At 50.2% G+C, this 18,141-nt stretch overlaps 1 protein-coding gene across 1 annotated transcript; it reads left to right on the forward strand.

The window, feature by feature from the left end:
- The first annotated feature begins 2,935 nt into the window (after positions 1 to 2,935).
- LOC133357518 (mpv17-like protein 2) lies at positions 2,936 to 13,450 on the forward strand. The gene is made up of 5 exons (XM_061575486.1): positions 2,936 to 3,140; positions 5,951 to 6,112; positions 9,637 to 9,713; positions 10,761 to 10,889; positions 12,611 to 13,450. Exons 1-5 carry the CDS (start codon positions 2,975 to 2,977, stop codon positions 12,761 to 12,763), a joined length of 687 nt encoding a protein of 228 aa, XP_061431470.1. The 5' UTR covers positions 2,936 to 2,974; the 3' UTR covers positions 12,764 to 13,450.
- The last annotated feature ends 4,691 nt before the right edge of the window (positions 13,451 to 18,141 follow it).

Raw genomic sequence — 18,141 nt, forward strand, 5'->3', positions numbered from 1 at the left:
TACTACTACACACATACACTATACACTACTATACATTAATATACACTACTACACTACTATACATTAATATACACCACTATACACTACTACACTATACACTACTATACACTACTACACTATACACTATTATACATTAATATACACTACCCTATACACTACTACCCTATACACTACTATACATTACTATTCACAACTACACTATACATGACTGTACACTACTACACATACACTACAAGACTCTCGCTCTTGGGGAATTCCCAGGCCAGCCGAGCGACGTGGTCCCAACCAACGCGTCCTGGGCCGGCCCCAGGGGTCTTCGCCCAGTGTGGGATGTTCAACAGGGCAGGGAACAGCTCCTGCTCGCATCGGTGACCACAGGCTGTGTGTGGGACAGAACAACGGTATACAATCCACTTCTACGCCCTGCCCATTCGCCAAAACCCATTTTACGTCGGGGGATGCGTTCCTGAAAGGTTGCGACGTATATCGAAGCGATGTTCGGGGGGGGAAGGGGGGGTAGCAGTTGTGGTTAAGTGGTGGTGGCGAAGGCTGAGAGATGGGCGAGGGGAGGCGATTCAAATCGGGTGGCGATATCGGTAATAAGCATAACCCATAAAACAAAGTTTTTCACTATAAATCCTTTATATGCGTGGCGGCTAGAGTCTTCTCGTCCTCTGGCTTGAGATGGCTGCCACCTATGGGTCAGATGATTGCATTGCACCATTAAGCAATTGGTAATTAAATATAATATTTTTGTCCTAAACAGTGTAAAATTTTGGAGAAAAAAAATTCACGAACATTAATTGTCACGCACAACGAGTCTGTGTTGGAAAATGTCAGCTCGATTGGATCACGGGAAGTGGGTTAAAAAACGACCGAAAGATTTGCACGGTCCTAAGCAAGCAAGCAAGTGAACTTAATATAAAGGATTTAATAAAAGCGACGGGGTGTTTGCGAAACGACGAGCAATAGGGAGGGGGGAGGCGGAAATTCTGGGTGTAGAGTAAAGGGCCGTACCTAAATGACGTCACGCGATTTTGAACGATTTGTGACCGCCCCCCCCCCCCCCACATTCGTAACACGACGTCACAAAAAGTCAGACCCCCCCCCACCTTAAATATGACTTCACAAAGCTCTGCCCCCCCCCCTAGACGCTGTCGCCTCGACAGACCTGGTCTTCACCTGAGGACGGCTGCTTGTGTTGTGGCCGAAACGTCGTGAAAATTATTTTATTATTTTATTATTTCCCTTCTACGTGACTTTACCGAAAGAACCAAGAAGATGAATCCCTGCAGTCACGAAAGCTTTAAATCGAAATGTATTGTCATTGTAGTGCGTATTTAATGTGGCGCTGCACTCTGATGTCGTAGGAGAAAACATTTATTAAAAAGTCGATTTAATTAAGTAGAACGTGTTGTCTATATTTATTTAAAGTTGCGCATTTTGATGTGACGTCACATTCCTCACCCCCCCCCCCCTCGTCACACATCGTCACAAATGTCTGACTCCCCATCCCCCCCGCCCCTAGGTGCGTGACGTCATTTATGGACGCCCCCTTTGTCTCTGTGTGGCTTTGAGGCCTTGGCCAGTGGTCTCAGTGGCACCACTCCTACTCCCTGGAAGGACAATCCTCCACTCTGCCCACTCGTGGCTCCTCCTCCTTGTGGCTCCTCCTCCTTGTGGCTCCTCCCCCTTGCTCTTCGTGGCTCCTCTTCGCTCCTGCTCGTGGCTCCCCCTTGTGGTTCCTCCCCCTAGCTCTTCGTGGCTCCTCCTCTACGTGGCTCCTCCTCTTTGCTTGTGGCTCCTCCCTCCTTGTGGCTCTTCGTTCCTCATCGGTGGCTCCTCCTCCTGCTTGTGGCTCCTCCCTCCTTGTGGCTCTTCGTTCCTCATCGGTGGCTCCTCCTCCACGTGGCTCCTCCTCCTTGTGGCTCCTCCTCCTCCACGTGGCTCCTCCTCCTCGCTCTTCATGGCTCCTCCTCCTCGTGGCTCCTCCTCCCTCTTCGTGGCTCCTCCTCCTCCCTCTTCGTGGCTCCTCCTCCCTCTTCGTGGCTCCTCCTCCCTCTTCGTGGCTCCTCCTCCTCGTGGCTCCTCCTCCCTCTTCGTGGCTCCTCCTCCCTCCTCCTCGTGGCTCCTCCTCTTCGTGGCTCCTCCTCCCTCCTCCTCGTGGCTCCTCCTCCCTCTTCGTGGCTCCTCCTCCCTCTTCGTGGCTCCTCCTCCCTCTTCGTGGCTCCTCCTCCCTCCTGCTCGTGGCTCCTCCTCCCTCCTCTTCGTGGCTCCTCCTCCCTCCTCTTCGTGGCTCCTCCTCCCTCTTCGTGGCTCCTCCTCCCTCTTCGTGGCTCCTCCTCCCTCTTCGTGGCTCCTCCTCCCTCTTCGTGGCTCCTCCTCCCTCCTCTTCGTGGCTCCTCCTCCTCGTGGCTCCTCCTCCCTCTTCGTGGCTCCTCCTTCCTCCTCTTCGTGGCTCCTCCTCCCTCTTCGTGGCTCCTCCTCCCTCTTCGTGGCTCCTCCTCCCTCTTCGTGGCTCCTCCTCCCTCTTCGTGGCTCCTCCTTCCTCCTCTTCGTGGCTCCCCCTCCCTCTTCGTGGCTCCTCCTCCCTCCTCTTCGTGGCTCCTCCTTTTCGTGGCTCCTCCTCCCTCTTCGTGGCTCCTCCTTCCTCCTCTTCGTGGCTCCTCCTCCCTCTTCGTGGCTCCTCCTCCCTCTTCGTGGCTCCTCCTTCCTCCCTCGTGGTTCCGACTCGTTCGATCGCGTGGGGACCCCGGCCTCTCCACATCCCAGGGTCTCTCCTCTCTACATCCCAGGGCAACCCAGCCCCCCACCACCACCACCCAGCCCCCCACCACCACCACCCAGCCCCCCACCACCACCACCCAGCCCCCCACCACCACCGCCCCCCAACCCCCCAGCCCCCCAGCCCCCCACCACCACCACCCAGCCCCCCACCACCAACCCCCCAGCCCACCACCACCACCGCCCCCCCATGCTGCGCCAGCTGGGGTCTCTGGTCCCGCGGCTGCTGCGGGGCCGCGGGTTCCTGGTGGCGAACACTGCGAGCTGCGGGGCTCTGATGGCCACGGGAGACGCGGTGCAGCAGTGGAGGGAGACGCGCGCAGGGAGACGCGAGCGCAGGGACTGGGTGCGAACCGGTGAGACGCGTGGGGTGTTCGTGTGGGGGGACATGTGGGGACACAGTGGGACACGTGGGGGGACATAGGGGGACACAGTGGGACACAGTGGGACACGTGGGGACAAGGTGGGGGCACGGTGAGACACAGTGGGACACGGTGGGGACACGGTGGGGACACAGTGGGGACACGGTGAGACACAGTGGGGCATGTGGGGGGACACGGTGGGGACACGGTGAGACATAGGGGGGGACACGTGGGACACAGACAGGGGGTGACGCAGGGGTTCACTGGGGACACGTGCACTTGGAATCTACCAGTAAGACACGGGGCGGGGGGACACGGGGACACATTGTGTGACACAGCGTGAGACACATTGTTGAGACACATTGCTGAGACACATTGTGAGACACACAGGGACATTGTGAGACACAGTGAGACGCACAGTGTGACAGCGTGACACATGGTGAGACACATTGTGTGAGACGGACATTGTGTGACACACAGGATGACACAAGGGGACATTGTGTGACACAGTGAGACACAGTGTGACACATTGTTGAGACACACCGTGAGACACATTGTGAGACACACGGGGACACTGTGAGACACATTGTGTGACACATTGTTGAGACACATCGTGAGACACATTGTGTGACACACAGGGTGACACACGGGGACATTGTGTGACACAGTGAGACACACACTGTGACACAGTGAGACACACATTGTGTGACATCGTGAGACACATTGTGAGACACACACAGTGAGACACATTGTGAGACACACTGTGTGACACATCGTGAGACACACAGTGAGACACATTGTGAGACACATTGTGAGACACACACTGTGTGACACATCGTGAGACACACAGTGAGACACATTGTGAGACACAGTGAGACACACACAGTGTGACACACACAGTGTGACACAGTGAGACACACACTGTATGACACATTGTGAGACACAGTGAGACACACACTGTGTGACACATCGTGAGACACACAGTGAGACACATTGTGAGACACAGAGAGACACACACTGTGTGACACATTGTGAGACACAGTGAGACACACACTGTGTGACACATTGTGAGACACACAGTGAGACACATTGTGAGACACAGAGAGACACACACTGTGTGACACATTGTGAGACACAGTGAGACACACACTGTGTGACACATTGTGAGACACACAGTGAGACACATTGTGAGACACAGAGAGACACACACTGTGTGACACATTGTGAGACACAGTGAGACACACACTGTGTGACACATTGTGAGACACACAGTGAGACACATTGTGAGACACAGAGAGACACACACAGTGTGACACATTGTGAGACACAGTGAGACACACACTGTGTGACACATTGTGAGACACACAGTGAGACACATTGTGAGACACAGAGAGACACACACTGTGTGACACATCGTGAGACACAGAGAGACACACGGGGACATTGTGAGACACGTGGGGACACGGACAGCCACCACGTGGTTGTGAGTGACCTCTGACTGAAGGGTTACATCACAACTCCGGGGTTTAATGTCTGGAGGGCGGAGCTGATGCACATTCTGCAGTTTAACACGCAGCAGCAGCAGCAGTAGGCTACCGCCACCAATATCATCCATAAGAGAGGTTTTTTGGGGTTAGATCGCATAAGTATATAAATGTGTCGTCAAACCCGCCACCACCCGACGCAGCCAACTAGTAAGGGTTGTCACGTGAACAACGTGGCCAATTCGTCACTAGTACAGCACTATTGTATAGTGTAGTGTGTAGTGTAGTGTGTAGTGTAGTGTATAGTGTAGTGTATAGTGTAGTGCAGTGTATAGTGTAGTATACTAGTACAGCACTAGTGTATAGTCTAGTGTGTAGTGTAGTGTATAGTGTAGTGTGTAGTGTAGTGTATAGTGTAGTGCAGTGTATAGTGTAGTTTATAGTGTAGTTTATAGTGTAGTGTGTAGTGTAGTGTATAGTGTAGTGTGTAGTGTAGTGTATAGTGTGTAGTGTAGTGTAGTGTGTAGTGTAGTGCAGTGTATAGTGTAGTTTATAGTGTAGTTTATAGTGTAGTGTGTAGTATATAGTGCAGTGTATAGTGCAGTGTATAGTGTAGTGTATAGTGCAGTATACTAGTACAACACAAACCGGTGTACTCCGATGATAAATGTTATTTTGCTGTGCCTTTTTACACCTGATGAAGGAAGCTTGTGTTGCCTCCGAAACGTCGTGATTTAATTGATTTATTTTCATTAATTTTTTTATTTTTACCTACGTGACTTTACCTGAAATAACCTAAGAGTATAGCTTTGTTGACGCTTTTCGTGTGTGGTCAAGTTTAGCATCAGCGTGGCTGTAACAATTTTTCCCGCTGTCGCTCCGAGACAACTTGACGCGGCGTCCATCACACGTACGTCCCCCCACAACCTCGTCCGGGACGGTGGCGCCTGTTCCCCCGCGTCACAACGCGTTTGCCTCGGTAAAGAAAAACAAAAAGTGGCTTGGCTCCGGCGATACGCAATCTGCACGATGAGCTAGCACCCACCGCTCCCGCCCCGCGCCCACCAGAACGTCGCTCCATTTGTCGCTGTCAGCATCGAACAAAAGTTTGTCATAGTCGTCGTCGGTGGTGGTGACCGCCGATCGGGAGGCCCGGAGGTAGCTGCTTAAAATCCAGCCGCAAAAAAATCTCCGCGGCTGCCCGACGCCGCGGACGCCCCCTGCCCCTTCTTCTCTCACGCCACTTCATCCGCCCCTGCCCTGTGCGTGTGTCCGTGCGTGTGCACCTTGTGCCCCCCCCCTCCCCCTCCACCGGCGCAGCGCGCATGTTCTCCGTGGGCATCGTGATGGGACCCATCCTCCACCTGTGGTACGTCTACCTCGACAAGTTCCTGCCGGAGAGGACGAGGAAAGTGGTCGCCAAGAAGATCCTCGCCGACCAGCTCATCGCCTCGCCGCCGTTAGCGGCTCTCTTCTTTTTCGGTGGGTTTGACGCGCCGCGGGAATGCCGACGGGCGCTGACCGGCGAGCGTTGACCGGCGAGCGTTGACCGGCGAGCGTTGACCTGTAAACAAAACGCCTCTGAGGCCGGTTGCTAGTCGCGAGGGCGGTCTTGCCAGTGGCCCAGCTTGTGCAAAAAGACCCCCCCTGGATTTGATCTTCCACGGAGGTCATGGTCCCACCCGAATGCGCATCCGCTGAACAAACCGTGGGAGTAAATCCGGATACCTGATGCACAAATATGGCGGGAAAAAAGTCCGATCGTGGTGCGACTGTGGTCATCCAGAACACAACGTGGAACGAAGCAAATTGCTCCGGATCCACAAATACGAAGACATCACGGCGATGCTGCATTAAACCACTGCTCCTGATGCGGTTATCTTAGCTTGACCACTCGAATGTGAATTTGTAGTTTGTTCATAAGAGGTTTTTTTTGGGTTAAGTATTTAAATGTGTCGTTAAAACCCGCCACCACCCGACACAGCCAATTAGTAAGGGGTCGTCACGTAAACAGAACGTGGCCAATTCGTCACTAGTACAGCACACCGGTGTGTTGGCTGTGTCCGGTGGTGGCGGGTTTTACCGACACATTTATATATTTACGCGATCTAACCCAAAAAAAACCTCTTATGGATGATATTGGTCGCGAAAGCCTCCTACTACGCGTTGTCGTCTGTTGCTCACGTCGCTGCTTGTAGTACGGCTGCTGATGTAGACGCAGAGCGACGACCACAATCTCACATTCAGGTAGTAAAGCCCAGGCAACCGCGTCAGGATCAAGCAGGGAGTCGTGTGTATCATCATCGCTGCGATGTCTCGTTCGTATTTGTGGGATGTTGTGCGGTCTTATTCTGGATGACAACAGTCGCACGCTACTGGAGAGTTTAAAATGTTCCACATTTGTGCATACGGTTGGTGGATCACCGCACGTGTTGCCAAACTTTCCTTCCCATGGGCATCGAGGTGACAAATGTGCGAGTGACCCGCGCCTCTAACACCAAGCTCGTCGTTCCTATCAAACCGGGACATGTCAGTTTAACGCGAAGGCTAAACATCTGGTTGTTGCCTGATAATGCCGGTTGTAATTACTGGCTAAACGTCGTACTCTGATTGTAAATGTTGTGGCTTTGCTCTCCAACACACCTGTGTGCTGTACTAGAATCGAATTGGCACGTTCTGTTTCCGTGACACATTACTAACTGGCTGTGTCGGGTGGTGGCGGTTTTAACGACACATATTTACGCGATCTTACCCAAAATAACTATATTACGGGTTATGTCACCGATCAAAAAGCCAGTCTGCTAAACGAGATGTCCCTGAAGTTCTACGCAATCCCGCAGCATCGGATATTAATCACAAATCAACTCAACACGTCCGTCAATAACACTGTGGCCTTAGGAGTAAAAATGTAGAATAGGCAACGTTTCGGGCGATAGCCCTTCTTCATAGCACACCAGAGAGCCTTTGCCCTGAATGATGCCTATTACTTATTTTTGTTCTTTTAAGGCCACACGCGAAATAGCCCCACACAAATGGTGGCGAGATCCATTATAGAGGTTTTTGGGTTAGATCGCGTAAATACAAACGTGTCGTGAAACCCGCCACCACCCGACGCAGCCAATCGGTAAGCTTTGTCACGTAAACAGAGTATGCCAATTCCTTACTAGCACAGCACGCCGGTGTGTTGGAGAGTAAACCCACAACATTTACAATTCAATTACCGTGACGTTTCGCCAGTAATTGCAACAAGCCTCGTCAGGCAACAGCCAGAGCTGTAGAGATATTATCCTCTTCTTGGTTCTTTCGGTAAAGTCACGTAGAAGGGAAATAATAAAATAATAAAAATAAAACATTATAAAATCATTCTCACGACGTTTCGACCAGGTCTGTCGGGGAGACAGCGTCTGACGCTGTCTCCCCGACAGACCTGGTCTTCACCTGAGGACGGCTGCTTGCGTTGTGGCCTAAACGTCGTGAGAATTATTTTATTATGTTTTATTTTTATTATTTTATTATTTCCCTTCTACGTGACTTTACCGAAAGAACCAAGAAGATGAATCCCTGCAGTCACGAAAGCTTTAAATCGAAAAATAAAAGATATTCTCCTGTTTTGGCGAGATGTTAACTACCTCGCCCAGTGTGCAGGAGGTCGTGGGTTTGATCCCGACCCTGTGACTCCTGCTGTGCATTTGGAGTTTGCGGTGTCTCCTTCTCTCCCCATAGTCGCGTGGATTTTTCTCCGGGTCCTCCGGTATTTCCCTCCACATTTCAAACCAACAGCAAACGCTTCGGAGCATTTGGCTGCTATAACTTTCCACGCGATGCCAAGCCACTTGGGTTGAGCCATCATTTCCGATGACCAGGTCGCTTCTGAATAAGTAGTATTTTTTAAACTTTTTTTAAAACACGCTTTAATGAAATGTACCATACTAGTAATGTAAGAACTCCACGACTCCAGGAAGTGTCCCCGAAGCTTGCCATAACGCAAGAGGCCGTGGTGATTTACAGCCAACGTCAGTTGAGCGTGGACAATTAGACCCAAGCCGAAACATAACATATAAAAAAGATCGTTTAAAAATATATATTTTTTATTTTTAATGATATAATGTAGTATTGTCATCAGTATGACATTAGTATACCAAGTTTGCTGTGGGTTAAAATTGAATTACAAGATTTGAGGATACAACAACAACAACAACAGACAGAGTGAGTTAAATAAAAGCGTGTAAAAAGAGCTTTTACAGCTCCATGCGGCTCCTCACCTGGTAAAATAAAAAGGAGAGTCATTTTATCGTTCTCGCGTTTGCCCCAAAGCACCGTCATCACCACCAAATCACGAGTTTGATTTCTACCTAAGTGACTTTACCCAAAGAACCAAAGAGTATGGATTCCTGCAGTCACGAAAGCTTCAATTCGAGATTGAGTTTGATTCCGTAGTGTCAGCCAGGTGAAGTCTGTCAGCCATGCAAAACAGATTTAACTACACATATTTGGAGCATTCCTGGCAGCGATTTCAGCTGCAACACCTCTACATAACAAAAGGCTCAGTCAACCATTCTACACAACAAAGACTGATTTCCTGGCAGCGATTTCAGCCGCATCACCTCTACATAACAAAAAGGCTCAGTCCCATTTACACGCACCTTTACATCAGCCGCACCTAGTTTACAAAACAAAGGCTCATTCCTAACAGCGTGCTTCAGCCGCTGCGAACCTCACAAAAATAATATCCAGGGCCTACCTTGGCTCCTCCCACCCTCAACCAGTATATATACAAGGACTGTTTTCTTGGAATTTCTCTCACTTGATACAGCCATCGTGCTGTGACGGTTCCACCTGAAGACGGAAGCTTGTGTTGCCTCCGAAACGTCGTGATTTTTATTTTACTTTTATTAATTTACATTTTTCACCTACGTGACTTTTTTCCGAAAAAACTTAAGAATATGAATCCTGAAGGGAGACTTCCCGATGTTCAAATTCTATCCCTCCGCCGTCCCCGCGTGCAGGAATGGGAGCTCTGGAGGGCCAGAGCGTTAAACATTCCGCCCACGAGTTCGCAGACAAGTTTTGGGAGATGTATATGGTGAGTATTGGGTTCGTAAATCAGAGCCCCACCCCCACCGCCCTCACACGCCGCGCTTTCTACGTGAATGTGTTCCACTAAAGGCAACGGCAATAGGTGCCACGGTGGTGAGATGTTAACTACCTCGCCTGGTGTACAGGAGGTCGTGGGTTCGATCCTGACCCTGACGCCTGCCGCTGTATATGTGGAGTTTGCGGTGTCTCTCTCTCATCATCATCACGGTGGCTAGGAGATGTTAACTACCTCGCCTGGTATACAGGAGGTCGTGGGTTCGATCCTGACCCTGACGCCTGCTGTATATTTGGAGTTTGCGGTGTCTCTCTCTCTCCCCGTGGTCGCGTGGATTTTTCTCCGCATCCTCCCATAGACTCACACAGAGACCCATAGAACTCACGCAGAGACCCCCCATAGACTCGTACAGAGAGACTCATAGACTCACACAAAGATCCATAGACTCACACAGAGGCCCATAGACTCACACAGACGCCCATAGACTCACACAGAGACCCATAGACTCACACAGAGACCCATAGACTACACAGAGACCTATAGACTCACACAGAGACCCATAGACTCACACAGAGATCCATAGAACTCACACAGAGATCCATAGACTCACACAGAGACCCATAGAACTCACACAGAGACCCATAGACTCACACAGAGACCCATAGACTCACACAGAGACCCATAGAACTCACACAGAGACCCATAGACTCACACAGAGACCCATAGAACTCATCGTGAGTCCATGGGTCTCCGTGTCAATCTATGTATGTACGATGTTGAACTTCTTTCGCACCGTACGTAGCTAACCTCGCTAATCAGAGTTTGCCGGGATGAAGAACAAACAAACAAACTAAAACACACAAACAACAGCTCTAAATAAATGAGCTGCATCCCGAATCCAACGCAGCTCAGCGAGCACTCGACGGACACGGTCGGATCTCGCAGGGCCCCGTCGCGACGCGTGCCGGTAGAGACTTTTGCGCCCGTAGTTTGGTGATTGTTTTTTTTATTGTATTTTTGTTGTTTTTTTTTTGCCAGATGGATTGGACCATCTGGCCCGCGGCGCAAGCGGTCAACTTCTTTTACGTCCCGTCGTCCTATCGGGTCATCTACGTGAACGTGATCACCCTGGGATGGGACACATTCCTTTCCTACCTCAAGCACCGGGTGAGGGTTGCTGCTGCTGATGCTGGTGGTGGTGGCGGTGTCACAGTTGGCAAAGTTGAAGGGGCGGCACAGCTGGGTGCATCTGCCAGTCATCTCAGTCGGTCAACCCCCATGGCACCAGCTGGGGGTCTGTCCCGTAGACCTCCAGTCGGTGCCGAATCATCAACACTGTCACGTGATAGCATGCCTGTCAAGCCCTTATCAGTGCCTACCTTCTTACAGACCAATTCACATGCCTGTCAACCTCTTATCAGAGCCCTCTATTTTATTAAAGACCTATTCACATACCTGTCAATCCCTTATCAGTGCCCTACCTTTCGATTTAAAGCTTTCGTGACTGCAGGGATTCATCTTCTTGGTTCTTTTGGTAAAGTCACGTAGAAGGGAAATAATAAAGTAATAAAATAATAAAAAATTTATTTTATTTATATTATTGCTATATTATTATTTTATGATTATTTTATTATGTTTTATTTTTATTATTTTATTATTGTATTACTTCCCTTCTACGTGACTTTACCGAAAGAACCAGGAAGATGAATCCCTGCAGTCACGAAAGCTTTAAATCGAAAGGTAGGGCACTGATAAGGGATGACAGGTATGTGAATAGGTATTTAATTCAGACCGTATTGGTCACCCCGTGCTCCCTTATAAATCTCAACGTTCATCCTACAAAGTTCCATCACAAGGGAGAAACACAAACAAAGAGACACAAATAAATCCCGTGTTGAAACGGCTGTAACGCCGTATGGACCTGAAAACTAAATCTCCCTGAAAAAGCATACGGGGTAAGCCGTGTGGGTTGACAGGTACGCGATGGCCTCAAAAGTGCACCTGGCCTGGCACAGGCGCCGTGGTGACGTCACCGTCACCTAGTGGCGAATGGCGGCTGTGTTGGTATTGGCAGCAGTCAGAGGCGTAGAACTCATCTTGTTTATCTTGGGCTTGTCAGGCTAAATGGTACCATATATATATAAATCCGAAAAACATAACAAGACGTGGATTCTTGAGTGTTTCAACATTTCTTGTGCTAATGTCAGTTTTTTGTTATATTTTAATACTGTACGGTATAGAATTGCAATTTAAATATACATTGTCTGTTTACAATACACATGAATGGTAAGTTACGAAGGCTGGGAACGCATCTTGGCGGCACCAACGTTACGAGCCACTCGACGTGCGACGTTTCGATCTGTACCTCTGTATCGAGGTAGCTTCTTTCGTACAGCAATATAACCCGTAAAAACAAAGTTTTTCACTATAAATCCTTTATATGCGTGGCGGCTAGAGTCCTCTCGTCCTCTGGCTTGAGATGGCTGCCACCTATGGGTCAGATGATTGCATTGCACCATTAAGAAATTGATAATTAAATATAATATGTTTGTCCTAAAAAGTGTAAAATTTTGGAAGAAAATTTTCACGAACATTAATTGTCACGCACAACGAGTCTGTGTGCAAAATGTCAGCTCGATTGGATCACGGGAAGTGGGTTAAAAACGACCGAAAGATTTGCACGGTCGTAAGCAAGCAAGCAAACTTAATATAAAGGATTTTAAAAAGAAAAACCGAGAGGAGAGCGCGAAAGCGACGTCCACGCTACGACATCCACGGGAGACCGAGCAAGGCGGGGGTGGGGCGGGCGGGGGGGGCCCACGTTGGCAAGGCGCCACCGAGGAGAGCGTGAGGCTCTCGCTGACCCCTTGACCTGTTGACCTCTGCAGGACGACAAGACGGACGCGGGCGGAGCGCCGGCCGAGCGAGACGTCGGCGAGCGGAGGGAGGCCGCCTCTGCCGCGTGCGCAGCGACCGAGCTGTGCGTGGAGAGGCCGCCCCTTGCCGAGGCGGCCATGCCGAGCTTGAAGCGGGAGGTTTAGTCGTCGCTGGGGGGGGCGGCGGGGGGTGGTGCAAAATCGCCCATCGGCCCGTATATGGAAGGGAAGTGGGCGTGTAGTTGTCCGTAGGGGCGTTTCTCTGCCCGTTTCGTGGCCTTGCGGATCGTGAATCGAGGCGTCCGTTGTATCGATTCCGCTCGCGGTCAATCCGCCCCCCTGTTGGCGTTTCGATCCGTTGGAGGGTTAATCGCCGCGTCGAATAATTCTCAAGCGAGCCACGGATGCAGTAATCCCATTGGTTGGTGCAGCGTCGTGCGGAGTGCTCCACTCTTTTTGTCGATTGGCCAAATATCTCTCTGCATTCCGTTTTTTTATCGCACACGACGGCGTGCTTAGGAGGAGAGGCGCTCCAACGAAAACCGGCATCTTCCCCGGATCGTTCGCCTTAATGTCGCATTCGTGTCAAAAGAACGATTATATGATGTGGCTTTTAATTTTTTTTATCTTTTCTTCATTCGAAAGCGAAACTTGAGATGAGAAAAATATATTTGGGGATTTGATTTTTTTTTTGTATTTGCACGCCACTCTTCAGGAATGTAGATATATATATTAATTTATGTGTACCGAACGGAGACTGCAAAGGATAACAATACGATTGTTATATTTTAAAGACACGAAAAAAGAACTATCAACGGAGAGGTTTCAAAATAAACCACCCCTGGAACCATCCGTCACGCCCGAGTCAATTCTAGAACGTTACAGTGCCAACGCTACAGTGTTTACCGTACAGAACATTTCTACAGTGCGCCATGTTGCGGGCGGGATGTTAACTCCCTCGCCTGGTATGCACGAGGTCGTGAGTTCGAGCCCCGACCCTCACGATGTCTGCGTATTTGGAGTTTGCAACGTTCTTACCGTGATCGTGTGGATTTTTGTCGGGGGCCCCTCCGTTTTTTTTTTTTTTTTTTACCCTCTGCATTCAGAATCAGACGCGCATTTCGAGCTATTTTGCCTGCTGCTGTGAGTTCCCGCGCGATAAGCCCACTTCGTTGAGCTATCATTTGTGGCCAGGTCGCTTCTGAAACACGAGCTACAGAGCTCACGTGGGAAAATCGTGAGTCGCCGTGCGGGTGGTGGCTATGCCCACGAGGCTGCCCCTCTGATATTCTTAGGTTTTTTCGGTAAAGTCACGTAGGTAAAACATTAAAATTAATAAAAGTAAAATAAAATAAAAATCACGACGTTTCGGAGGCAACACAAGCTTCCGTCTTCAGGTGAAACCGTCACAGCCACGACAGCTGATACAGCTGTCGTGGCTGTGAATCCATGCAGTCACGAAAGCTTCAAATCTAGAATTAATGCCCCTCTGATCTTTTGGAGGCAGCAGCCAGGGTTGGTGAATTGCACGCAGAGAATGTTGCGAAAATCCCCGACTGCGCAGACGTCGGGGGAGACAGCGGGGGGCAAGGTCAATCGTTGACTCCACCGTGTGACGGTGTTTTCTCGTCTTAGCGTCGTGCGGCGGGGCTCTCTTCCCAGGTGCTCCGGTTTCTTGTCAACGCACGAACACTCAAAGTAAATACTTAATTTGGAGCTTTCGTGACTGCAGGAATTACTCTTTGGTTCTTTCGGTAAAGTCAAGTATAAAGAGAAAATAATAAATTAAATACTAGCATACGACGTTTCGATTGCAACGCAAGCAATCGTCATCAGGTATAAATGAAATAGAAACACAAATCTAGTATACTTAGAAATGTACTGTAATACAACAGAGAGTCGGATAACATAACAGTCAACACCCTACCTGGTTGATTACGTTCTTCCTGAGAATGCTAAATTTGAGAGATAAAACACAGAACCAGAGACATATAGACAGACATATAAGTAGAGACAGGTATCACAGAGATACATAGAGAGACGTAAATAGGCACACAGAGAAACCACGCCTCTGTATCGAGGCCTTAAATAGAGAGAGGGGCGGGGGCGGAGAGAGAGGGAGGGGTTAGAGAAATTAGCATGTCAATGAGTGGCATGCTCAAAGTAAAGGTGAAGGGGGGGCGGGGGGTTTTGTGTGTTGGGGTGAGATCGCGTGAATATTAACGTGCCGTTAACCCACCGCCGCCCCCGACACAGCCAATTGGTGAGGTTCGTCACCGCAAACGACACATCATGGGACCTCCGTTGCAAGTATCGAAGTATAAGAATAGGCTTTTACTCTATCTGGCAATAAAACAGTTGTGTTAAGATGTTAAAATACAAAACGGTGCATGATTCCTTGCAAAAGGTTTCTGCCTGGTGTTTTAACTTTTTAACGCAACTGTTTTATTTCCATAAAGGGTAAAACCTATTCTTAGACATTTTTTGATTGCCCGTTCAGACCGAAAGTTGTAATTTCAATCGCCGTGCAATAGATGGCGGTGGTGGCATCTACATCTGCAGAACGTGAAGAACCAGTGGCATCTACATCTGCAGAACGCGAAGAACCAGTGGCATCTATATCTGCAGAACGCGAAGAACCAGTGGCATCTACATCTGCAGAACGTGAAGAACCAGTGGTATCTACTTCTGCAGAACGCGAAGAACCAGTGGCATCTACATATGCAGGACGTGAAGAACCAGTGACATCTACATCTGCAGAACGCGAAGAACCAGTGGTATCTACATCTGCAGAACGCGAAGAACCAGTGGCATCTACATCTGCAGAACGCGAAGAACCAGTGGCATCTACATCTGCAGAACGTGAAGAACCAGTGGTATCTACATCTGCAGAACGCGAAGAACCAGTGGCATCTACATCTGCAGAACGCGAAGAACCAGTGGTATCTACATCTGCAGAACGCGAAGACCCAGTGGCATCTACATCTGCAGAACGCGAAGAACCAGTGGCATCTACATCTGCAGAACGTGAAGAACCAGTGGCATCTACATCTGCAGAACGCGAAGAACCAGTGGTATCTACATCTGCAGAACGCGAAGACCCAGTGGTATCTACATCTGCAGAACGCGAAGACCCAGTGGCATCTACATCTGCAGAACGCGAAGAACCAGTGGCATCTACATCTGCAGAACGCGAAGAACCAGTGGCATCTACATCTGCAGAACGCGAAGAACCAGTGGCATCTACATCTGCAGAACGTGAAGAACCAGTGGTATCTACATCTGCAGAACGCGAAGAACCAGTGGCATCTACATCTGCAGAACGTGAAGAACCAGTGGTATCTACATCTGCAGAACGCGAAGAACCAGTGGCATCTACATCTGCAGAACGCGAAGAACCAGTGGTATCTACATCTGCAGAACGCGAAGAACCAGTGGCATCTACATCTGCAGAACGTGAAGAACCAGTGACATCTACATGAGATTATACAACATTTAAAGCCATTCCCTGTGTTTAGTTCACACGCCGTACAAAGTTTGGAATCAACAGGAGTGAAGTTGAACTTGCGAACAATTCGACTTACGAACAGTACCTCTTGAGTCTAACTCGTTCGTAAGTAGATTGTTTATCCGTTTCAAAACGGCTTCTCGATGTCGTTGAACGCACAGTGGTGGTGGCCACAGTTGTAATGCCGCTGTTACCCCAGAGGGAACGTATTGTTAGAATTCATTCATGAGAATTCATTTGGTCGAGTGGCATCTGTGACACACGAGGTAACGCCACGCCATAGCCCATCAATAAACTTCGCTCCAAAGACAAAGATCCCCCCTATAGCCTTGAACAGATTTGGGGCAAGTGCTGTTAGCGAGCACCTATGAAGGTCGGAACGGTACACGAGGGGTGGGTGGCCAGCACCACGCCCGGTCGCCTTTGTCTCTCCAGTGGCGATGTTTACACACCGCACCAGGTACTCATTTGAGGTCGAGTCGACCTAGGAGAGGCCCAGGACCGCTTCAGATAATCGTCATCGGTGTTGGCCGTGAGCGAGAATCGAACCCGTGTCGCCGGGTTCACAGCGCAGCGCGCTAACCGCTGCACCACCGCTCCCCGCAACGGGTCATGTCACCACCACCGCAGGTGCTCATCAAGTCGCTTGTGGTGTGGTGAAGTGTGGGTAACTCCGAGATGTGTGGCCCACGTGGAAGAGTAGGCCAAGGAGATCGTGGTGACGGCAGCGTGCCACGCGCCGGGACACTATACACTACACTACTATACACTACACTATACACTACACTACTATACACTACACTATACACTACACTACTATACACTACACTATACACTACACTATACACTACACTACTATACACTACACTATACACTACACTATACACTACACTACTATATACTATACACTACACTACTATACACTATACACTACACGACTATACACTACACTACTATACACTTACACTATACACTACACCAGTGGTCGTTAACCCGGGTTGCGAGACACGGCAAGATTGTTTATTTAGAAGGCAAATAATCGAAAACACAAATTAAGCACGCGACCAATATCATCCATCATAGAGTTTCTTTTTTGGGGGGGGGGGGGGGGGAATTAGAGTCGCGTAAACACAAATGTTGTGTCGTGACATTTCGATTTAAAGCTTTCGTGACTGCAGGGATTCATCTTCTTGGTTCATTCGGTAAAGTCACGTAGTAATGGAAATTATAAAATAATAAAATAAAACATTATAAAATAATTCTCACGACGTTTCGGCCACAACGCAAGCAGACCTGTTCTTCACCTGAGGACGGCTGCTTGCGTTGTGGCCGAAACGTCGTGATTTTTTATTTTATTTTACTTTTATTAATTTTAATGTTTTACCTACGTGACTTTACCGAAAAAACCTAAGAATATGAATCCTTGCAGTCACGAAAGCTTCAAATCTAGAATTATTATTTTCATTCTACGTGACTTTACCGAAAGAACCAAGAAAACGGTAGTGTGGTCAGTGTCGCGTGTACATAACGTGGCCCCGAATCGCACGACGTTTTGCCGGCCGTCATTTACAACCGGCATCATCAGGCGGGGAGCAAGTCGGTTTTGTTCGTGAAGCGGTGAGTGGCACCCACGTGGCCACCCCCCCCCCCCCCCACGTGACCCGCCCCCCCCCCACGTGGCCCGCCCCCCCCCCACGTGGCCCCGCCTTCCCCCCACGTGGCCCGCCCCCCCCACGTGGCCCGCCCCCCACGTGGCCCGCCCCCCCCACGTGGCCCGCCCCCCCCCACGTGGCCCGCCCCCCCCACGTGGCCCGCCCCCCCCCACGTGGCCCGCCCCCCCCCACGTGGCCCGCCCCCCCCACGTGGCCCGCCCCCCCCACGTGGCCCGCCCCCCACGTGGCCCGCCCCCCCCACGTGGCCCGCCCCCCCCACGTGGCCCCCCCCCCCCCACGTGGCCCGCCCCCCCCACGTGGCCCGCCCCCCCCACGTGGCCCGCCCCCCCCCACGTGGCCCGCCCCCCCCACGTGGCCCGCCC

The sequence above is a fragment of the Lethenteron reissneri genome, chromosome 58 (genome assembly GCF_015708825.2).
Source record: "Lethenteron reissneri isolate LAM-NWPU_2019-01 chromosome 58, ASM1570882v1, whole genome shotgun sequence".
Classification (NCBI taxonomy): domain Eukaryota; kingdom Metazoa; phylum Chordata; class Hyperoartia; order Petromyzontiformes; family Petromyzontidae; genus Lethenteron; species Lethenteron reissneri.